This window comes from Heterocephalus glaber, unplaced genomic scaffold (assembly GCF_053883595.1).
Source record: "Heterocephalus glaber isolate CG9 unplaced genomic scaffold, H.glaber_assembly_v1.0 deba00001461, whole genome shotgun sequence".
Lineage (NCBI taxonomy): Eukaryota > Metazoa > Chordata > Mammalia > Rodentia > Bathyergidae > Heterocephalus > Heterocephalus glaber.
The window spans coordinates 48495599-48514660 of NW_028258308.1; the positions used below are offsets into that span (position 1 = coordinate 48495599).

Below are 19062 nucleotides of genomic sequence, written 5' to 3' on the forward strand. Positions count from 1 at the left end.
TAGGGGAACTGAATTAAAAGAAAATAAAAGATGTTATGTGCATGTACCTACTTACCAGGAAGAATGCCATCATTATATACTTCAAACATACACTACTGAAAATAAAAAGTAAAATATGAAAACACAGGAGATGAATAAGTTGATAGAACAGAGTGAAATACAAGTGCGTAAAGCAAGGGCCACACACTCAGGAATCTTGGCAGTCTGCAGTGAGATGCTTAGGACCTGTCTGCCCCAGAAATGTTAATGGACCCCAGTGGACTTCATGCAAGGCATCTGGTTATGGTCCTCGTGTGGACAGCAGAATAACGCAGCTGCTTGCCCATGAGCCCCCTGCTGCCTATGTGCACAGCCCTGACGTCACAGCAGGCCTAGTGGATAGGGGAGCAAAGACATCAGAGCAGGTGTAGGCGATAAGCACAGGAGAAAAAATAACAAAGTAGGAAAGTTTGAGTGCCACAAGCTGGAAGAGACATCTATTTGTTTCATGTCAGATAATTCATGATTGATTTAAAAACAGGAAAAGAAATGTAACTGAAATCTGAGGGAAGAGCTCTGTATAAAGAAGCACATTGGAAAGCATGGTCTTGGTTCCATTACAAGGGCAGAAATGGTGGCAGAACCCAGCAGGAGCTCCCACATAGAGCACAAAGAACATCAGACCAGGGTAGGTGTGGAGCTTCTGGGAGCTTGAAATGTCCAGGAGGAGGAATGCTGTGAAGTTTGTGAGGCTGTCCATGTCTGCAGCTCTGACATGTGACTTGTAGCCAATGGGCAGAGTAATAAGATGATACCAGAGATGAATAGTAATAATTTGTTTTGAGATATTTTCCTATTGGCCCTTTGATTTCTTACTTGGTTCCATGGAGTGCTGAGCATGTGGTATCTGAGAGTTTATGTAGTAGACAGAGAAAGGATGGGAGAGTGGGTTGGTTGCTTCTCATAGTTGGGTTTCTCAGCTTCACCCCTCACTCCAGCTCACCCTCCTTTGAGCTGTTGTGTGACAATCAAGGTGGATTCAGTGAACATTTGCATTCCATCACTTGAAATCTTGGATTGTCTTGTTAGTAATGGTTGCTAATGGGTCCAAGCAAGAGACATCTTTCTTGCTGTAGCAGTGACTACCTCATGATGACTTTGAGAGTGGGTAGGCAGAGAGTTGTTTCAGGGACTCTACAGGGATTTCTATAGGTTGTCTCTCTGTGTCCAAGAGGAGACAGTTCTCTTACACCACCCAGACCATGGCCAAAGCTCTGCATGGAGGTCTGAGACTCAGCCTTGGGGAGAAACTTTTCCCAACCCTGCTCTCCATATCTGCTAGTTATGCTCCATAAAATAACATCTCACTCTCTACACTAATAAGAAAAAGAGGCACACGTAGCCATACTTTGGTTCTATGTTGCACTATTTTTTGAAGAAGAAAAAATCAGGAATTTATTCTCCATATACTACACTAATTACCCTGATTCGACTCGTGACTATCAATTCCCTCTCTGGTGTCATGACTGTGTAATTAGAAAATTCTGATCATCTTAACTATCAATATTCAAGAATCACATGTGCTTAATAAATTAAAATATTGGCTGAAAATAGCATATCTGATAATCTTAGCAATTCTGATGCTAGGCACTTGAGAAATGGGGAGATGCACCTTTTTTATTCTCCTTTTTACCTCTATTCTTCAATTTACAGAAAATTGTATTCATTTAAAATAGTCTGTCTCACTTCCCTGTAGTCACTAATACTTTCACTGTGGGAAAAGACAGCACAGAATATTAATAAACCTATATAATTTGTAATTAAAAATTGTAAAATTACATATTTGCAGTAGGTATGATTGCACTTGCCATAGGGAGTCACTACACTGGAGACTATTCAGATTTATTAAATAATCCATTTAGCATCTCTAGAGATTCCTGAAACTCATACATTGAGGGGACCAGAGCTAACATGGTAGGAATCATACTATGCTCACAAGAGAGTAGGAAACACAGTTACATGATTAAGTATTGAAACTGTCAATCATGAAATGATTGGAATATTCACTTCCAAGGTGCCCTGGAGCTGCCAATGACATTCTCATTGTGCAAGATTCTAGGGTCACAAGACCATGTTCTCCCAGAACATATGTGCCTTCATATCTTTTTACATTGAGATCCCAAATGATATTTTGAGAGTATAGTTCATTATAAAGTATAGAAAGCTACTTAAATACTTTCTCAAATTATACAAGTCCTGCTCAAAATATATAGTGAATCTCTCTAATTTTAAAAATACAGTAAAAGTCACATTGCCATTCATTCTACTCAAAACACTCCAACTAGCTTCCAGAACACGCATCCCATCAAAACTGCCACTTTCTGAAGTACTTTCTGGAGTCTCATTTCGTGGGTGTCTTTAGTTGTAATGTCACATCTACCTTGATGACATGAATCTATCCAACATACTTCCTTTTCATGGTCATTTTGACTTAGGGTCAGAGCTAGAAGTCACACTGGACCAGCTGAGTGATGAGGTGGATGAGGATGCACCATCATATTTCTATGAGCCTGCATTTCCACTGGATGACATACATCAGGAATTCACTGTGCATTTGATCACATCCATAAAGACACAAAAGAGGACTTGCAGCAAGTGGCAATAATGAGGTGATTTTGTTCAAAATGAGGGGGTATTTTGAGAGGATTAATCACTGTAAGAATTCTAGAATTAAGCATTTATCATATATTTTGATGATGTCTCATAGTTTTCTTTTTAAATCACGGGATTTTTAGGATGAGTTTAATGAGTACATTAGGAAGAAGGGCAGTGGAAACTGCAACAAAAAAGTAACTGGTAATTGTTATGTATAGACGTGATGTCTAAATTCTTTACTATTCTTATTATAAATAGTATCTAGGGCTTGTAGTTTACTGAAGGTCTCAAGGTTTTTCATCTAAAACAAAGGTTTGCATCTGGGCTGTGTGAAATTTCCTCCAATGTATTTTCTCTAAAACCTGAAGTGCTGAATCAAACACATGTTCATTATTACATGGGCCTTAAGTAATAGTTGGTGATAGAGAATTACTAATCAACAGAAATATAAGCAGGAGAAATTGAAGCATTTCTTCAGAATATAGCTAGCTTTTTTTCTGGAGGTGCTTTGTATTTCATTGACAAGAAAATTAATTATAATATGTATTTAAAGGATTAATTAAATCATTGAGTGAATCAATGTATCCCAAAAACTTTGGCTTTGGGAAAGTGAATTTTTGTACATCATACAGCAGAAGAATATCCCTATGATGTAAGATATTGCTAGCTCATTGACATTGTTATTTTATAGCAAATACTATAGATCATGGCATCATGCAGAGGTTGGTGACAACTGTTCTTGTTCTTATAGTGTAAACTTTCCTCACCATATTATTCCACAATGTTGTGATAATTTTAGAGACAATTTCTTTTTGACAAAAGAAGCTAGAATAAGAATTGTATAAAAAATTTGAATTTTTATATTGGCACTGAACTCCACCTAGAGGATTCCCTGTGAGGCATTTCATTATCCTGTAATTCAGTAATTTAAAATCTAAAATAAAAATAATATATGTTTTTCCAAATTTGAAAGATGCTAGAAGAAATGATTGTAAAATATTTTTTAAAATCAATCCTGTAATGAATGAGCATTACTATTTATAAGATTGAGAGCAGCAGTAGCATAGAAAAGCACTCCTGATTTTACCTAAAACATAACTTTCAGTACTTCAGAAAACATTGCATGTATCTCATTGAATTATTTTCAAAAATAAATTAATATAAACTGATGTTTTGCTTAGGGAATTTCCCTTATTGTCGACAATTCAAAAGGGAGATAGTTTGATAAACTATATTCTTATTTATATAAACTATGAGAACAGTTAATAAACAGAAATGTTCAATATAAATCAATTAACATGTCAATTGTTTTCTCTAATATTGGAGAGGGGAATGGGAAGTTAGTTTTTACTGAATAGAGGATGTTCAGTTGAAATGAGAAAGGTGAGGAATGAAGGGGATGTAAGCATTTCTCTTACACAAATCCCAAAAATTTCTAAAGTGAGCATTTTAATATAATTTCTCATAACCTAGAATATGGTTCCTTAATGTGCTGGTGTAATTTATCAGACATTCCATGATCTGTTGTTATTTGGATTACATGAAATTGACTTTTTCATGAATAGGAATAGAAAAAGTAAAATGTCTCTCAGACTGAGCTACGCACTTTGAGTTTCATAGTTTCTAGGTCCTCTGCCACACCACACCAGCCACTCCCTTCCTGTCTCCCAGAACCAATCAGAACACAGTTTCCTGTATACAATGTTCATGTGTAATAATTTTGTTTCTAGTAGAAACCTAGTGAGAAGGGAAAACAAATTCTTGAGAGGTGCAATTGTCAACTTTCCCATTGCTGGAACAAAATACTAGACACCCACTACATAGAGGTGGAGAATTTTGTTTTACCTTGAGATTTGAGATGATTCAGTCCATGGTTCACTGGACCCAACAAAAATGGTAATGCAGAAGTTATCTCAGAGGAGAGGCACTCACCTTGTGGCAGCCAGGAAACAGACACAGAGAGGAGGTGCTGGGAGGAGAGTTTTTCTGCAGAGACCACCTCCAAGCCGGCCCCACCTGCCAGCAGGACAGTCAGCTACTGAACTCCCCAGGATGAATGCACTGATGAGGACAGCATGCATGAGCCAGTCAAGGTCTAAACATGAGGCTCGAGAGGCACAGTTTAGATCTAAACTACAAAAGGGTTTTTGACGTGGTCATAAAACTGTGAGTATGAGCCATTGGAAGTATGACCAAGGTGGCATTTAATACATACGTTGTGTGTGTGTGTGTGTGTGTGTGTGTGTGTGTCTTACCAAAGGTCACAGTTCTGCATGTTGAGTATCTCAGACATACCTAGAAATTTCATTGTTTTATGTAAAAACTTAGTATTTTAAATTATTGAATTATGCAAAGAGCTTGCAAGTTCATTTAACTTAAGATTTATTAGAGTTTTTTTTTTTTTTTTATTCTGTAGAACCAAATAGGAAAAACATCAGTCCAACTCTTCAACAGATCACTGGGTTCAGTTCCGGAAGGTGGCATCCAGGGAGAGGAGACAGCCCTGCTGATACAGGGCTTTATGTGAGTGTTGAACATCAGCCCAGCACTGTGACCCAGCCCCCTCAGAGAGCCCCATGTAATGGCCTGGGTCCTCACTACAGAAGGTGCTGCTGCCACCACTGAATCCTCCACAACCTGAGGTCTGCATCCTGAGCTTCTCAGGCAGTCTGTGAATGGCTGCCTTTACACAACCAGCTCTTGTGAGCATCTCCTACCACGTCACTGGTGTAGGATGAACCAGAGACACGGAAGTGTTTATTCTGTGACTTTTGATTCCCTTAGGAACTCATTTCTTTTCCAATCAACTTCTCAAAATGTTTCTTGATCAGAACACTTCTAAATATGGTGGCACTGCAGTGGATTTCTTCTTCAAAGCTAGCCTAACATGCTGAAGAAGTCACTTTCAGAGTAAAATATTCTCTGCTTTGCAGCTTGCAATAAGCATTGTTTTTCTTGGTGCTGCTGGTGGTCTGTTGTTTATTACTGGGGCTGCAGGTTCTTTCTGAGCTTACATTATGCTTACTGGGTCAGGTTCAGGAGGGAATTCCTTCAAATTCAAGTTACATATCTTGCAGTATCCTGAGGAAATAAAGGACAGAACAAGAAAAGAAATTGCCAACCAGTGTTCCTCATGAACCTACATGTAATATCCCAAACAAAATACAGGCAAAACAAATTCAACAGCACATTAAAAGTAAGTTTTAGCATGACCACCTGGGAGTTACTCTTGGAAGGCAAATTTGGTTGAATGTATGCAAATCAATGTATGTGGTAAAATGGACTGACAGGGTGAAGGACAGATTTATAGACCATCTCAATAGACGCAGAAAATTAGTTGACAGAATTCAACAAACTTTCATGATTAAAATTCTCCACAAAAACAATCCAGTCATCATACACCCATAAATCCATATTCACACACCGTAGTTCCAGGGACCTTCAAAAAGCCCTATCTATGAAGCATGAGGCTTTGTGAGGACAAAGAGTTGCAACTCAAAGCACATATAAAGCACATATAATAGAGCAAGCCCATCCCTGGTATGTAAGAAAGACACATATCAATCTACTGGAGAAATACCCTCATCTCTTGTTCACTGGAGCTCTGTTGACATGGAAGCAACCTAGGTGTCCCTCATTAGATAAGGCCAAAAGAATTCAGCATATACACTATTGGAATCGAACTATATAGTCTTAAAATCAGGGAAGTCCTGGCACCTTATATAAATACACAATTGTCACCGATAACTAGATGAAGCTGGGGAAGAACAGATATAGACTCCTCTATGATGAAACATTGAAAGTAGCGGTATCTCAGGCATTAAAGGAGGGTGAGCCACACCCAGACCTTCACCAGAGCATGAGGTCTGGATGACAGGAGGTCCATCCTGCAAAACACTACTAGCTTCTGCCAGGAGCAATAAGTACAGAGACTCAGGGAGCCTGATCTGCCTGTTGTTTCAGGACTGGACTCAGGCTAAATGGGGACCAGTGCTGTGATGCTAGGGTTTTCCTAGTCAGGGCATCTGGAAAAACATCTAGGTAAATTTATGATTCAGTTATGAGCCACAAAATTTCCAATACTGTGCTTAATTTAAACACTAGGTTGCAGGATCTGCTCTTGGGTGTCAGAAAAATAAAAGTGTTTCCATTTGCAATCAATGCATTTGTATGCACTATTTGATGAGAAAAGTGTACCACACACGCAAGAATTACCTGTCACTCCCCAGGTAAATCCCAGGAGCAGCTATCTTTTCATCTGACTCCATGCTACAATGTGATAATATTTTTCTTTATGCACAAATTTCAGTAAATAAGGCATCAGGTTCATCTATTCATTCAGAACACAGGGAGAAAGCAAATCTTCCAAAATAAATTTTGGGGAAGTTCAGTTGTTTCATGTCCTACTTTTCACTGAGTGAATCAAAATGTTTTTTAGCAAATGCAACAAAGAGGCCTGTGAGGATCTCAATGTTGATTGCCCTATCTTGTTCTCAGGCCCGAGTTGTCCCTCAGCCTAATCTCCTTGTTACTGAGCCCAGCCTGAGTGGAAGAGCAAGTGCAAAGTGCACAGTGCAGAGAGCAGGTTCTTCTCACAGGACCACTCAGTACACTTCTCCAGGTTGGTCAGATCCAGAACCTGAGGTTCTCTCAACAGCACAGGCATCTATTAAGGTTGAACAGATAACTCATGCCTTGTTCATTATGGTGCTCATCTTTACTCTTAACTTCATATATCAAAAATATTTTCAAAACATTTTGTCAAAATAGACAAGACTTCCAGTGTTTCAGGAAAGGGATATAAAATATAAAAAGTACTGAGCAAGAAAATTGAGATATACATTTGTACTTCATCATAAAAAACATATACAGGGACACATACAGACAACAAAAATATGCAGTCAGCTAAAAATGCACAGTGCACAAGTGTAGGTCAAAATTTAAGAATATACATGATTAATGAATAAAACTACTTTGCAAAGATAGATGAGGTTTGGGTTTTGGTCAAGAAATTTTTCACTGAATGGTCAGGGAATCTCTTGAACATTCTTTGCAGAGCAGCACTGATCTTCCTGTTGCATAGACAGTAGAAGATGGGGTTCGCAAATGGGGGCACCGTGGTGTAGAACATGACAGTCAGCAGATTCTTAAGGGATGGTTTCTTTGCAATGGGACCTAAGACAGCCACTGACCCATAGATAAGAAACAAATGGAGAATGGTCAGCTGTGGGGTACAGGTGGACATGGCTTTATTACGGGATTCCACAGAACAGGTCTTAAGAACAGTTGAAAATATATTAACATATGACACTAACATAAAGGCAAAACACACTGAGACAATGCAAACGCTTAAAGCAAGAGGTACAAATTCAGAAAACTGGACATCTGAAGATGAAATCCTCAGAATTTGAGGAATTTCACAGAAATGTTGCTGGATCACATTGGTCTTGGTGAATGGAAGCCTGAACAGAGATCCTGTGTGGACAGCAGAGTAGACCAGACCAGAGGCCCAGGAGCCAACTGTGGCCTGGGAGCACAGACTCGGAGTGATGATAAGCCCATAGTGCAGTGGGTGGGAAATGGCTATGTAACAGTCATAGGACATGATCACCAGGAGGGCAATCTCCACCACTGCAAAAAGTGTATATAGGAAAATCTTTGCAGCACACTCTGTCAGGGATATGGTCTTACTGCCTGTCATGGCATTCACTATGGCCTTGGGAACAACAACTGAGATGCTGCCAAGGTCTAGGAGAGCCATGTTACATATAAAAAAGTACATGGGAGAGTGCAGACGTGTCTATCATGATGACAGTGACAGTCACAAGATTCCCTGTCAGTGCTCCCAGATAAATCACTAAGAATAGCACACCTTGCAGAACCTGGAGCTCCCGGGAGCCTGTGACATCCATGAGGAGGAATTCTGTGAAGATGGTGAGGTTGTCCATATCTGCCCACCTGCCGTGGTCTCTGCAGAGTCAGAGGTTACAGTGAGCAGAGGATGCTACAAGCAGGATGCTGAGCACCCATTAGACCTACAGTGTGTCTTCTAATCAGGAACTGAGGAGGCAAGAAGTGGATAAAATAAAGTATCTTGAAATCTAGTGAATGTAAATATTTCTGTTGTGATTTTTATTTCCCAAAACTGCTGCTATCTTTTAATTTCTATACTCATAGGATGAGAGAATTAAGCAATACAGTATTTAAAACGAAATCAAGTTCCAGAAATCTTTCATTTTCTCAGTTCTTTCAAACTGGCTTTTTAAATTTTACCTGGACACCTCAAATATTTTTCTCATTTGCTTGAGTTTGGTGTGGCAATGCCAGACCCATTGTAGGAGAGCTTCTCTGTCAGCCACTGGGTTTGGAAATTCTTCACCTGCTCCTCATTCTCTAGGTCCAGGCCTGGAGAATGACTGTGATGTGGTTCTTCTGTGGCTGATGCTCTCCTCAGTTTCCCTAACAGATCTAATGCATGAACCCAAGCCTTATTTGACAATGACTTTGAACTAAAGGACACCAGGCTGGTCACACTGCACAATTCTCTCTTCAGATGCTCTTCAAGTCTAGTGTGTGAGCCCTTTTCCCCCTCTTTTCACTGTTATTTATGCAAGGAGTGATGTCATACTGGATGCCAAAGTTCTATTTTCCTGCTGGCAGTATATTTCCTATTTCATTCTGATATGTCCTTGTATGCATATTTTATTTAAAAAATTTGAAATACTCCTCCTAGATGCAACCTTCCACTGGATATGGATTCTAATATTTAATGAGGTGACAACTTTCTCTGCAGACCTCCCCTCTGCTTGATTTTAGAGCTTTACTAAAATCTCTTTTATCTAAATTTATTTTAACCTTAATTCATTTACCTCTGCTTGTTTTCAAGCATTCAAATAATAAAAAATTTGCTTACTAGTTTTGTTTTCAGTATTTAAATTTGTCTTACTGAGTGATTTTATCTTTGTTTTACTTTATTTTCATTGGTAAAAAGAGAACTGCATTATTATAATATTGAAAACATTTTCTTTGGCATTTGTAATATTTTGTAGATAACTACTTTGCCATGAAAAATTACCATTTTTCTGCCTTATATTTGTGTAATAATAATGACTTGCTTACAGGGGTACATTCATGTGGCTTTTGAGTGTTTTACAAAATATTTTATTGAAATTGTTTTCTCTGGTAATTCTTTGACTTACATGTGATTTCTTCTCTTAGCTGTATTTGCAATAAAAAAAAGTCCTTTGAGCACAGAATGTCACAATCTAAAGCAAATTAATTGATGAAGCTGCTACTGCTGACAGGGTGAGGATCACAGATACAAACCACACTATGGCGATTGGATTTCTTTCGTCAAAATGACAGATTGGGATCATCATCATCAATTAGTTTCATTCTCCTTCTCATCTTACTACATGTCCTTCCTCTCAGTGTAAACAAATTCTCGAGTTTCCCTGAGTTGAATTCACCTTACCTTTCCAGTCTGCACAGTGCACTTTGATCCTGATGTGTTGAAATTATTTGGCCACAACTTAAAAATGTGAACAGCAGTGTGAGTGAGGTAGTTCTTTCCCCATAAATTATTAAATGGGTGAAATATCAAATTTTATCCAAAGAAGAAGCATTATCATTTTAATACTGTATGACTTCAAGTTATCATCAAATTGAGCTTAATAGTGACCACAATAGACCTCACAACCTTTTTTCTTTTGCTAATTTAATGACTATGTTTAAACACTATGGCTTGATTTCCATGAAATCCTCCGGCAAATTTCATCTGCTTATAGATTTGTTAATTTCTTTATTACCCATCACAATCCACCTCAAGTCATTATTAAGTTAGCATGTCCTGGTGCTCTGCTCCATGGTAATTTCCAATCACTATAATTCCTATCTTCTGACTTGGGCCTTAAATGAAACAGAGCTCCTCCTGGACCATTTGAAAACCTAACCGCTAAAGACAAACTGTAGAATCTGGAATAATCTGTCTATTTCATAGTACACATACCTCAGATGTGGCTGAAATAGTTACATTAGCTTGAGACTTTGAAGTATACTTGTATGTCTTATATATAATTAATGTTAACAGAAATACAGAAATTAACATGTACAAAATTACCTGAGCAGTGGAGTAATGAGTCTAATCTCACTAATATGAATGTTGATTGTGTTCATTGTTAAGAGACTTAACGGGATCCTTGATCCTGCTTCTTTCTTCAGTAAGTAAATGCAAACTCACTTCTCAGTGAGACTCCCAGTGTGGACCATGCGTACAGCCCTGTTTCTGAAATACCCGTGAAGCTGCTGAGTCTTCACCAAGGACCCGTGTGGGTCACACTTCTGATGAGCTCTGGGGACCTGATGATCCCATGTTTCCTCCAGCCTCTAATTGGTGAGCATTCTTGGCCACACCATTGAGACTAATTACATTTCAAAGAGAGTTTTCAGAAGTAGTTTATTCATGTGACACTTAATAAAGAGGAAGCATTCGGATATGATTTGTATGTTGCTAGATATTCACTGAATTTTCCAGTTCACAACTTATTATAAAATTAATTTACTTACATTATAATAAATCCCTAAAATGTGGGCCTTGTAGACAGCATGCTGTGACTGGAAGAGAGATATCACTCTGTGGGTTGAAGTTTTCCAAAGAATCAATATATGATATTACAAAATTATGAATGAGTCATACAAAGGTCTAGAAAAATTAAAATCAGAGCATGATAAATTCATTCATAGGGCTTCAGTTGCTTTCATTCAATTATTCTTTAAGAAATCATAAGTTGTTTTGTATCATGGTGGAATAAATTATGAATATCAGGATTAAATGATTATATGATGAAACTCCTCTCCTTTCTAATTCTGTGTCAATGGGATGGCAAACAAGCATCAGAGGAGAAACAGCATGGTGCACAGGAGGCAGCGAAGGTAACACAGGAGTTACCAGTGCCTGCTGCTGCTTTTATCTTATTCAGACTACTTAGGGGGGCAGCACTCACACCCTTAACCCCAGGGCCTTGGGCCCAGCATCGCATCAGGAATCAATTCCAGCTTCACACCCTCCAGATCCAGCCTGTGACCACAAGAGGCTTTGGGGGAAACCCTGACCCAGACCACAGCAGTGATGTACTGCACACACTGATGAATGAAAAGTAAAAACTAAGAGAGAGGCCGCCGGCCCCCGTAGGCTTCCCCTGTGCTGGGAAGAGCTCGGCCTGAAAACCTGAACAGAACGTGCGGCCAAGCGCAGGGGAAGGAGGCTGCGGCCACGGAGGCCGGCCACGTGACGTGTCGCCCCACTCCCGGGCACATGTCTCCCCTCCCACGGGGGTGGGCCGAATATGTCTTCTTGCGGCCCTAACTTTTATAAATTAACATGCTTATGTACAGGTACCTTCTCCCCACAGTGAGTACACTCGCTTTGTACTGCACACGTTCTAATAAAAATCTTAACAATCTACAGAAAGAGAAGTCTGCCGCTGTCCTATGTCGGTACTGGCAGAAGGTGATCACGGGTGTCAGTAGGAGCAGATCTAAACACACAGGGAGGAGGGAAGACTGGCTTCCTTGAAATCCAGTGCTGCAGACCAACAGTTTTGTCCAGGCTCCCGGCTGCTCCAAGCCACCAGATAAGCGCGCGCGTTCGAAGCCCTGTTCTGCGGATGCCCCGGGGCCTGGGATCTCAGGAGCACTGAGCCCTGCGCAGGCCTTCTCAGAGCAGGCACTGGGATGCAGAGCTAGGCAGCCTGCTCCTCTCAGGGCTGCAGAGGCCCGAGGGCGCAGAAGGTCAGGGGAGCAGATCCCAGGGCGCGGACCTCGGGGCTCGGCAGGCAGGTGTAGCGGCAGGTGAGCGCCTAGCAGGACACGTGTGAGCCACACACAGACGCGACGGGGTCGGGGAGCCCAGGATGCGCTCCGGGCTGGGCAGGAGGCCCGGTGCTTGCTTCTCCGCCCTGCTTCTGCTCCTGGCCTAGCTGGAGCGCGGAGATGGGGAAGCTCTCAGAGCCCTCAGGAGAACCCGCGGCCCGGGCCTGGCACAGGTTCGCCCCCGCCGCTCTGGGCCGAGAGCCCCTTCCTAGCTGCGATGCCCGCTCAGCTGGGGTGGGGAGAGGCGGCGGTCAAGGAGGGGACGGGAGGAGGAGGTGAGGGCCCAGGACGCACCGCCCGCCGCCCTAAGCAAGGCTTCAAGCACCGCAGCCCTTGGGGCCGCACAGCCAGGGCCTGGGAGACCCGGGAGGGAAGGCGGCACCCAAGGCCGCACCTGGGACCCAGCCCCCCCCCCCCGCCCTGACCGCCTGGGGTTACCAGAGCACCCGCAGCAGCGCGTTGCCCATGGTGTCCGACCCCGCTCAGGCCCTGCCTCTGAGCAGGGCTGTGCCCCGCAGCCCCAAGCCCACCGGGGTCAGAGGCAGGGCCGGGACACGCTGAGGGGAGGAATGGGCGAGAGAGCCAGAGCTCACATGCGCGAGCCCGCCCCGCATGGGGAAAAGCCGGCCTAGACAGGAGGGTGCTCGAACACTCCCGGGACTGCATGGCTGGCAGGTGGGGCACCCTGCTTCTCGGGGTTCAGAGGGCCGAGCTTCCTGGCACACTGTTCCTATCCAGATGCCCACAGAACCTCTTACAGGAAAAGACAGAACCAGCAATAACTTTCTGAGGCTGTGGCCCTGCAGTCAAAGCGCGCAGTGTCCTCCTCGGGAGGTTGGGCTTCCTGGCCTGGAGGGAAAGGAGAGGACGGCAGGAGGTCCGGGCCTCCGGTGGGGCTGCAGCACTGTCCTGCGTCCACCTAGGCGGCTGTGGGGAGGAAGTCCGCGGCCCAGCACCCCCTGTCTCCCGCCCCGGCTGCATCCAAGCTGGGCTCCCCATAAGGCCCATCCGCCCAAGGGCGGCAGGGATGGGAAGAGCCTGGGCCTTGGCCTCGGCCTCCCTGGAGCCCCTGGGGCTGCGCGGCTCAGCTGTCCTGGGAGCAGCTCGGACTTGCAGTCATTCTGTGGAAGACCCGACCCTGGGGGGACCTGTGAACCCTGCATCCTAGAGCCCGCTGGATCCCCGCAGGAGTGCCTGTTCTGGGAAGCGTCTCAGGAAGGAGGCCCTCAGTCCCCAGGGCTCCTCAGTCCCAGGTGGGTCCTGAGGGGATGGAGACTCCTGCTCCCTGCTGTCTCTCTTCTGGATGGGAGTCCAGCTGGAGAAGGACCAGGCTTTCTCTGGGTCCGAAGACCAGGCTTCCTCCAGGTCCCCAGGTGCAAGCTCTGGCCCTTGCTCCCTGCAGACTGGACCTGAGAACCTGCTGCCCCAGGGGGACATGGCTGCTGGTCCAAGCCACAGAAGAGGTGGCAGTGGAGCCCACACAGACCTGAGACAGTTCGGTCCTGCCTCCAGCAAGGCCTTCTCCTCCCCCTCCTCCTCCTCCTCCCCCCTCCTCCCCCATCTTCCCCGTCCTCCTGTCCTCCTCCTCCTCCTCCTGCCTGGGCAAATTTGGCCACCTCTGCCTGGGAAGCAGAGCACTTTCCATTTACCCTGATAATCAAGCCAGCTGGGCTCCCCCTGCCCCCAGTACCCCAGGTCTGACCACAAGCGTTTTGGCTTGTTAGACTATTCTGTGCTTGGAAGAGAAACATCTAGAGAGTAAAAATAAGAAAAATAAAAATATTTTAAACACCAGAACCCTACAAGTGCCCTTTGGCTTACAAATGTGCCTAAGGGAGGTTGCCCCTTGCACCTTTGACCTTCCACGTGTTAAAGATGTTTTCAAGGACCCCTTTCTTTTTTCCCGGGACTCAGTGAGGTATAATTGGGGCTTTGAAGATGCTACAGTTAATGTACACAGTCCTGTGAGTGTGTACAGGCGCACACACTCTTGCTGATGTCCCCACATCTGGGTAGTGCACACACCCATCACTTCCAACCGCCTTCAGTGCCTCTTTCAGTCTTTTTCTTTTTGTTTTCTGTGGTAAATTTAAGGAGAGATCTGCCCTCTTTACAAATGGTAAGTGCATCATACCTTATGAACTGCAGGCACTATGCAGCCAAAAGGCAACTTATGGGACAGGAGAAAATGTTTGGGACCTTGCCTCAGACAAGGAGCTTATTTCCAAAATATCCACCCTCCCAAAAAAGATCATATAATCCAATATCTCAATACATAAATAAATCTGTTTTTGAGATGGGAAAGGACTTGAAAGGATGCTGCTACAGGAAGTCATCAAACTCCCAACAGTGCATAGAAAGATGCTGGACTTCACTGGTCACCAGGGAAATCCACATCTGAGGGCATTGTGCAAAGTGGGACATGGGAGACATGGATGGACGGATCCAGATCTGCACAGCATCACTCTTGTACCGAATGCAGAAGTCATCATACTCTGGGGAGATAGTGGGGTTCCCAGTGGCTGGGGACGGGGCAGGGAGCTGGCGAGTGGGTACCCCACTCACTGGGATCAGGAGGCTGAGTGTGGTGTCCCGCTCCACACAGAGATCGTCAAGAATGGTGATGCTTTATGTTTCAAAATAGCCAAAAGAGAGGATCCTGAAGGTTCTTGCCACACAGAAATGATAAGCTGATAAGCACTATCAGTGATGACGATCAACCCATTGCACACATTGTGGTATCAGACTGTACTCTACAAACTTAGGGCTTATTATGTGTCAATTAAAGATTAATTCAATTTAATTAGGCATAAACCATAACAACATGCTAGTAAGATTGGAGGTTGACAGGCTGAAACCGACAAGTTATTACAACAACTTATAGTGGAAGAAAAGCATGTGGTTTCAGTTCAACAGTAAGTAGAAAAATTAATTTCTATAGAGTTTAGTAATCTTAATTTGGTGTTCTTCTCTGAAGTGACTATGGAAGTTCTTATCATTTGAACACTGTCAAAACCTGTTCTCTTCTCGTATGTTATTCTCAGTAATTAATGTAGTGATGATAAATCAGTGACCATTCCCACCAGCTCCCCATGATGCTGAAGCGTAGGCTGTAGCTGGTGGTGGTTGCTTGCCCAGCCCAGGGTTTGATCCCCTGCACTGCCACAAGCAAAAGGCCTGGGCCACACTGTGCACATGGACACTTCCAGCTGAATACAGGGTCTGGGTAGGCCTGAGGATGCCCTTCCCTCTGTCCTGATTCCAGTCACTGGCTCCAGCTATGATCTTCCCAGGCCACCTTGGCACCCCAGGACCCACCCTTCCCTGGAGCTCACAGAATGCTCTCCCTGCAGCAGGGCTCCACTTCAGAAGTGGTTTTGTAATCCATATTCACTACTTAGGATGAGCTTGTAGTAAATATGTGAATTGAGTTAAATTGTATTTGGCTTTTAGTTTTTCACACTTGTAAGCATCAATAAGATGTACTCCATTGCTGTGAGGCCAGGGTGCATTCACTTCTCATGGGCAATCACTGTATTAACTACTTACTATTTAATTATTTTGGTATGAAATTTTGTTTTATTTTTCATAGAAGTAAAAATAGTGGTTTTTATATTTTCTTTCTTAATGTCTACTTGTGTTACATGAAAATCAAATGATGTAAGAAATAACAACATTTACTAAGTGGACATGACATGGTAAGAAAGGACTGGAGGTGCCTTCATCTCTGATTGGATCAGCCTCAGTCATTAATTTGGCTCAGCTTCAAGAGTAGGCAGTTTTGACACATCATTGAAGTGCTGTAACTACCCTGCCTCATTAGTACAACCGACTTCACATGCAGCAATGTCTCCGTGTTCTTTTTTCTTTTTTTTCCCTTACTGGGGATTGAACTAAGGACCTTGCACTTGTGACGCAGACATGGTGCCACTGAGCTGAATCCCTGACCCTTCCATGTTTTTTACAAAAGAAGTATGCAGATGCCCACTAGCTGCAAGTGTACCAGCTTGGACAGAGTGGCCCCAGGATGACTGGAGCCCCACTCTGTCTGGCTTACCATGCCCACTTGCAATCAGGAGAAGGAGGCTGTGAGGACTCCCGGGAATGCCCACCCATCACCAGCATACCAGCATGGGTGCCCGGCACCATGGCCCCATGTCCACCCCACCTCTGGCCTCTTGGCTGTGCAGCTACCTGGTTCCACACTACAGAGGCACAGCGGGACATAAAGACCATTGTCTTGAGCTGCAGAAGTGAACAAGAGAGAGAGGGCCTCTCTCAGGCTCCCTAATGAAAACTGAAGCCCACTGGAAAAGTGAAGAGAAACTCTGCAATAAAGGCACACCAGACCACCAGACTTGGTAAATTGGAGAGATCATCACATCTCATCAGAAACTGGACTATCTTGAGGGGAAAGGCAGCTGGAACCTGCAAGAGAACCTTGCAGAGTTCAACCCTGCAGGAGGACAGGGAGCTCAACTTGGGACTTGCAGCCAGAAATCTGCCTGAATCCCACGGGTCTGTGACTGGCTTACTGATCCTCATTGACTTGAATCTGCACACTGCTGCCCACGTTGTCTATTGTGACAGCAGAGATATACCCTGAAGAAGGCCCTTCATTTTTATCTTTTATTTGTTATTTTCAAAATTACCACTGTTTTTTTGCTCTTATTTTTAATTTTTTTCCCATGTTTCTACTCTTTTAACATTTTTATTTTTCTCTTTTATTTCTTTTCTCTTTTCTTTATCTCCCTCTCTCTCCCTTGCTGTCCTACATTCTACTTCATCTCCCTTTGTGATACTGTTCTTGCTCTAAATCATATTTCTTCTTTATTTTTATTTTCTTCTCTTTCCTTCTCTTGCCTATGTCCTCTGGCCTCACTGCTAACCTTCCCCTATCCTTCTAACTACCTATCCCTCCCTCCCCAACTCTTTCTAACTCCCCATCCTGAAGGGTAAAGTTGCTATATTGAAGAGTTTATTTACTATAAACATATGTTGGGTTGGTCATTGATTTTGATTAAATTCACACAGTTAAAAGTGATAGATTGATAACCACCAAAATTGTCATTTTCGAAGAGGCACTTGATGCTATTGTGTTGCTGATTTTATCACTTGGGCTAACGTGTTGTGATTTGATCTAATCAATTGTCCTTCCTGGTATAATGAAAATGAGACAGCCTCAGTGCCATTAGAGACTCAAAACCTAAAGGCTAACTATATCTGGAAGACACCTCTGAGAAGCAATCATTCCTTAAGTGTTCTAAATACATCAACAAAGACACTTACAATCAGCAACTTCAAAGTATCAACCCAGGAACTAAACCAAGGACAGTACCAAAAACAAAAATGAGAAGACATTTAAGCAAGGTACAAACTCAGACTTCCACACCACAAAAGGCAAATTCTGGTGGAAACGAGGTGCAAAAGTCTAATAATGAACCACGTGGACACCCTGAACTGATAGCACAGGAAGTAACAAAACAGATGAATGAGGCTCTAGAAAAATTCAAAGCAGAAATAATCTCCCAGATAACTACAGAGACGGTGAACAGAGTAAAACACATGATTAGAGGCTCTAGAACAGAAACAGATAAAAAAAAAATAGATGAGCTAAGAAAGATGTTGGAAGTCATAACTGCTCAGCATAAGAAATGGAAACCAGGATTGCCCAACATAAGAAAGAAATGGAATCCATGAAGTGGATTCAAACAGATATTCAGGAGATTAAAAACTCCACTGAAAGCATGCAGAGCAGATTAAGGGAATCTGAAGATAGAATATCAGATATAGAAGACAGAATTGTGGTGAAGGACCATGAAAACAGAGATTTATTAAAAATAATAAAGGGCCATGAGAAATCAATCCAACAGCTGCTAGATGATGCAAAGAATAACATAAGACTGTAGGAGACCTCAAAAAAAAAACAGGAGAAAGTACAACTGACATAAAAAAAAAAAAACTGTTCACAGAAGTAATAGTAGAAAACTTCCCAGACAGAGGTGGAGAATTGTACGTACAGATAAGTGAGGCATCTGAAATTCCAACTACCCATGATTAAATAAAATCTACACCTAGACATATAATAGTCAAGATCCCAGAAACCCAACAGAAGAACAAAATCCTACAGACAGAGAAAAGAAACAAAAAGGAAAGCCCATCAGTATCATGGCAGACTTCTCAACACAAACCCTTAAATCAAGGAGAGCCTGGAGTGAAGTATTTCCGGCCCTAAAAGAAAATAACTTCCAACCTAGACTGTTGTATCCTGCAAAATTATCTTTGAAAATTGTTGGGGGAAATAAGATACTTCCATAACAAAGAACACCTGAGAAATTTCATGAATACCAAACCAGCACTCCAAACAATTCTAAGCAATATCCTAGAAAAAGACAATGAAAGTCACAACTCCTTGAGGCCTAACAGAGGGAAGCCACCAGGCAAGGTAAGACACTAAAAAGAAAGGGCGAAAAAACAAGAAATAAAAGAGCCAACAATATTAAAACATCAAGACAAGGATGAGTTGGCTCCTGTTGCAATGGCGAGCTAAACTGGAGG

At 42.8% G+C, this 19062-nt stretch overlaps 1 protein-coding gene across 1 annotated transcript; it reads right to left on the reverse strand.

Annotated features, from left to right (window-relative positions):
- Positions 1-7603: 7603 nt before the first annotated feature.
- On the reverse strand, positions 7604-8395 carry LOC101705039 (olfactory receptor 14I1-like). Its single transcript, XM_013067873.1, has one exon. The coding sequence runs from the start codon at positions 8393-8395 to the stop codon at positions 7604-7606; it is 792 nt and encodes a 263-aa protein (XP_012923327.1).
- Between the last annotated feature and the right edge of the window lie 10667 nt (positions 8396-19062).

Excerpts from the sequence above, each read along its gene's own strand:
- LOC101705039 (XM_013067873.1), bottom strand. The coding sequence starts at position 8,395 with ATGGCTCTCCTAGACCTTGGCAGCATCTCAGTTGTTGTTCCCAAGGCC.